The sequence below is a fragment of the Danio rerio genome, chromosome 11, assembly GCF_052040795.2.
Source record: "Danio rerio strain M-AB ecotype USA chromosome 11, GRCz13ab, whole genome shotgun sequence".
NCBI lineage: Eukaryota > Metazoa > Chordata > Actinopteri > Cypriniformes > Danionidae > Danio > Danio rerio.
Genome location: NC_141031.1, coordinates 48,430,001 through 48,435,000, shown reverse-complemented (window position 1 = coordinate 48,435,000; position 5,000 = coordinate 48,430,001). Strand labels below are relative to the sequence as shown.

At 47.2% G+C, this 5,000-nt stretch overlaps 1 protein-coding gene across 39 annotated transcripts in view; it reads right to left on the bottom strand.

Moving 5' to 3' along the window:
• Positions 1-5,000, bottom strand: part of filip1l (filamin A interacting protein 1-like) — a 44,780-nt gene that overhangs the window by 24,789 nt on the left and 14,991 nt on the right. For 5 of the 39 annotated variants that reach the window (XM_087271600.1, XM_087271596.1, XM_087271595.1 and 2 more), the window contains 3 exons: positions 2,273-2,438; positions 716-956; positions 54-221 (listed from right to left, as the gene is read on the bottom strand). In XM_087271600.1, coding sequence (XP_087127726.1) covers positions 54-221; positions 716-946 — 399 coding nt within the window. In that variant the 5' untranslated portion in view covers positions 947-956; positions 2,273-2,438. 39 annotated transcript variants of the gene reach the window in all.

The following is a 5,000-nucleotide window of genomic DNA, read 5'->3' as shown; positions in this document are numbered from 1 at the left end:
CAAACACACACACACACACACACACACACACACACACACACACACACACACACCTCTGCTATGGGCTTCTCGTAGATGTCCTCCTGCCAGCTGCTCTGCTGTAGGCCGTCTCTCTGCAGGCTCTTCAGCACCGCCGTCGGCGTCACGAAACCGTATTTGGCCTCCAGCAGCGCAAGGTCGATTTTCTCCGCTTTCAGGACGGTGATCACCTCGTCTCTGGCCTGAGTCACACACACACACACACACACACACTTATAGAGTATATATGATGATGGTGTACAGCAGGGAAGTAAGTACTGAACAACATCTAATGAGTTTACAGATGCAGCGGTGTGTAATAAAGTGAAATGCAGCAGGAGAAAGTGTTGAACACATGAAGAAAGGGAGGTGTAAAGCCCAGACAGCAGCTGAAATCTCTCAGCAGTTCTCCAGCAAGACTCTGCGCTTCCTCAGTGTACATGCAGATCAGACATTGATCCAAACACAGCCGAGGAGACTCTCAGATGCTTTCAGAGAGAACTCAAGCTGTAGAATGGCCCAGCCAATCACCTGACCCGAACCCAATAGAGAATACAGAATACAGCTCAGCTGTGACAGACGAGACCCACAGAACAGTCAGGATTCTGACACGCTGATGAACTCTGTGAGGAAGTAATGTTGGAACTAGTGGGTGTGTCTCTGATTAGCATATGTAGATTTAGGGGGCGGGGCTGACCTGCAGTTCTCCCTCCAGCATGCTGAGCAGGAACAGCAGGTCATCGCGTGTCAGGTCTCGACTCTTCGGCTTCGGCTTGTGCTCCCTCTGTCTGTGGTTTCTGTGGATGGTGGGTGTGGCTTCTTGAGGGCGTCGACTGCTGTGATTGGCCTGGTCCCGCCGCGTCCCGCCCCTGGGTGAAGAAAGCCCCGCCTTCCCGGTGTCCTCTAGACTGCTGCTGCGGGAACGCATGATCGAGCCCCTGCGCACACGCACACACACACACACACATACACACACACACACACACACACACACACACACGTGAAGCGCTTGTATAACAGCTCAGCAGTGTTATTATGGACTGAGTTATCTTCACACACATCAACAAATGTGTGTGTGTGTGTGTGTTTGCACTGCATGTTCAGACCGATCAGCACTGATCCCACACACACACACACACTCAGTGATGTCATTACACACAACAAACGAATGAATCAATCATGATGTCACTCATAAGAGAGAGAGAGATTACAGATCTGAACCAACCTGCAGAACAAGACCACTCAATCTCACACACACACACACACACACTGAACTCACTCACACACACACACACACACACACACACACACACACACACACACACACACACTGAACTCATATAGACACACATACACACACTGAACACACAGACAAACTAAATACAGACACACACACACACACACACACACACACACACACACACACTGAACTCATATAGACACACATACACACACTGAACACACAGACAAACTAAATACAGACACACACACACACACACACACACAATGAACACACACAAAAACTAAATACACACACACACTGAACTCACACACGCACGCATTGAACAAACACACACACACACGGAACTCACAATGAACAAACACATGCTGAACACACACACACTGAAGACACACTCAATGAACACACTCACACACATTCAACACACACTCTCTCACACTCTCTCTCACACACACACTCTCTCTCGCACACACACTCTCTCTCGCACACACTCACACACAAGCCCACAAACAGAGGCACATTTGTAGTGTGTGAAGTGAAGTGTGTCGTAGAGTTGTGCACATGTTAGCTTCATCCAGAGGCTTCATCATCTGCTGTGTGTGTGTGCGTGTGTGTGTGTGTGTGTGTGTGTGTGTGTGTAGTTCAGGCAGATTTAGAGGAAGTCAAGACTGCAGGTCAAAGGTCAAACAGTTCAAACTGATGACATCATCACTGCACTGAACCACAGTCTGTCAACACAGGGGTCAGGAGGTCAGAGCACAGGTGTGACTGCGCGCACACACACACATATACACACACACACACACCCTTACGAATAAAACAGAAGTATAAGTGCAGCAGAGTTCAGTCCTGCAGGAGTGCGGTGTCGTGAGGTAAACAGCTCAGACACAGTAAATCATCTGAGCAGGGCGATATGCTGATGTCTGATGTGTTCTGTCCTGTATTGCAGTCAGGTACAGCAGTTGTACAGTGTGGTTGTGTACTGCAGTGTTGTACATGTGTGTCTGTTGTTACCTCTGAACACTGCAGCACAATATCCTGAGCTAGAACTCCAGCAACCACTGAGCAGCTGAGGGCTCGTCTGCAAACCCGCTGTACACCAGCAGGGGGAGCAGCAGCTGTGCCAGTGCTTCAGCTGTGTGGCAGATCTGCTGGAGGATGTGGCGCCCTCTGCTGGACACTGCAGCGCACACACACACACACACACACACACACACACACACACACACACACACTTAATGTAACAGAGGTCAGCTAGTGTGTGCTGTGCAGGTAAACCTCACTCCTCTGACCTCTGAAGGTGCTCTAGTGACAAAAGCTAGAAGTTATTTAGCCTCCTTGGTAGAGCACCCGACTCCCATGCGAAAGGTTGTCGGTTCGATACCAGCTCGGAGCGGGTTGGGTGGTGTAAGACTGCATGGCGGGGTTACATAAACACACAAACACTTACAGTATTTCCAGCTGCTCACAAACGTTTTCAAAACAGCGTCTACTTTTTTCAAAACTCAACACACGATTCTGAAAACTGCACACACACACACACACACACACACACACACACACACACAGTGCAGAACGCCTCGCACCTGCTGCAGAACGTAACGCTGCATTCACAATGCTGTAAACACTCGCCAGAATCAAGCATTAGCATCAAACGGTGAACTCTTTTTTCATGATAACAGTTTTGGATGGAGCATGTCAACACTGATGATCTAAATCTGCAGCTCTTTCATACACATATTATATCATATTCAGCAGGCCAGACAGCGCAGATGTACACAGACGCATACAACACAACCATACACACACTGGGTGTAATGTATATGTGAGGTGTCATGCAGGCGTCGTGTTGGCATCATACACTGCAGAGGCAGACCGGGAAACACGTCGCTATTCTCCTCTGAAGGAATTTAGCATTTAGGAAAGGGGAATATGGCACACACTGCAGACGGCGGACAAACCCGTCTACCTGGACCAGAACACATGTTTGACCTATTTATAGACCTATACTACAGTAAAGCACTGATCAGCTGATCAACCAGGAAAAGTGTGTGTGTGTGTGTGTGTGTGTGTGTGTGTGTGTGTGTGTGTGTGTGTTTCATTATGATTAGTTGTGTTTGGAAAGGAAAGCAGCTGGTTTCCTGTGTGTGTGTGTGTGTAGTGTTGTGTGTCGAGTGTTGAGAGAAGTGTGTAATGCAGATGAGTTCAGGCTGAGACACGGCTCATGCTGTTGGAGATTTGAGGTGTAGTTCTGCATTTTGAGTGAGCGGCTTCAGAAATCGTGTGACAAGAAAAGATTTTGTGTGTAAGCAGCTGGAAAAAACTGTAATATCCATACAGCTACAGCATCTTCATCACCACCACCATCATCATCATCATCATCATCATCATCATCATCATCATCATCATCATCATCATCATCATCTGTTATTCTGTTGTTCTGTGAGTGTGAGGTGTACTTTACCTCTTCTCCTCCTCAAGGGTCAGTTCACTCAAACACACACACGCGCACGTACAAACACGCGCACGTACAAACACACGCACGTACGCACGCATGCACGCGCACACACACACACACACACACCTCTCCCTCATGTGTCTAAACCTTTGAGGCTCTGAGTGTTGGAGGTCAGTGGTGAACTGAGTGTCCTGCAGTGTTCAACAGAAGACAGACACTGATGAGGGAGAGTGGAGGAGGACTGAACAATCAGTGTTAGGGGAGAACTGCTCATCAGGGCAACTGTAAACACATGACTTCACTGAGCACACACACACACACACAGTCAGGAGAAACCACAACTGATATATTGCACACATAATCACATGATGCAGTGTTTACAGTGTGGATTACAGAATTCAACCACACACACACACACACACACACACACACAAACACACACACACACACACACACACACACACACACACACACACAAACACACACACTCCATCATCTACACTCAAACATTCAGCCTCTCATTAAACTCAAACACTCTGATTCAGTTTCACAACAGACGACATCAGAGACGTGAGGATGGATGTTGGAGTGTAGTAATGTCCTGACTGTACTCAGAGGGGCACCACATCATTACCACTTATTATCACAGCAGGAAGGTCTCTGGTTCGAGTCTCGGCTGGGTCAGTGTGTTTCTGTGTGGAGTTTGCATGTTCTCCCCGTGTTGGCGTGGGTTTCCTCCGGGTGCTCCGCGGTTTCTCAAACACATGCGAGAGTCCTGCTCATATATTGGGTCGGCTGATTCACCTGCTGTATTCCCCCAACAGAGAATGAAGATCAGCTCAGACTGAGCATTTACAAACACACAAAGCAAAACAAAACTTTAAAGAGTGGCAGAAGTGAGACTTTTCTTCCTTTCTTTGCTGGAGTCAGCTTCAGGAAATGATCAGATGTGCTCCAACATTAGGCACACTCACATCAAGACTGATCACACGTCTGTTCAGCTGAGCCTTCACTGAATGAGCCCTGCGCTGCGTCACAGATCACACTACTGTGCTTTTCTTTTTCTATTTCATGTTTTATAACCTGTTTAACTTATTTTAATCTGTTTTAATCATTCTTATTGTTTGTTTTTTATGTTCTTAAACTTGTTCATGTAGAGCACTTTGAGTTGCCACTGTGTATGAAATGTGCTGTAGAAATAAACTCGCCTTGCCTTTCTTTTGTCCATTCTTTCTTGAGGTGTATATTATATTTATATTTAGTTATTGATGACAGTTTTGCAGC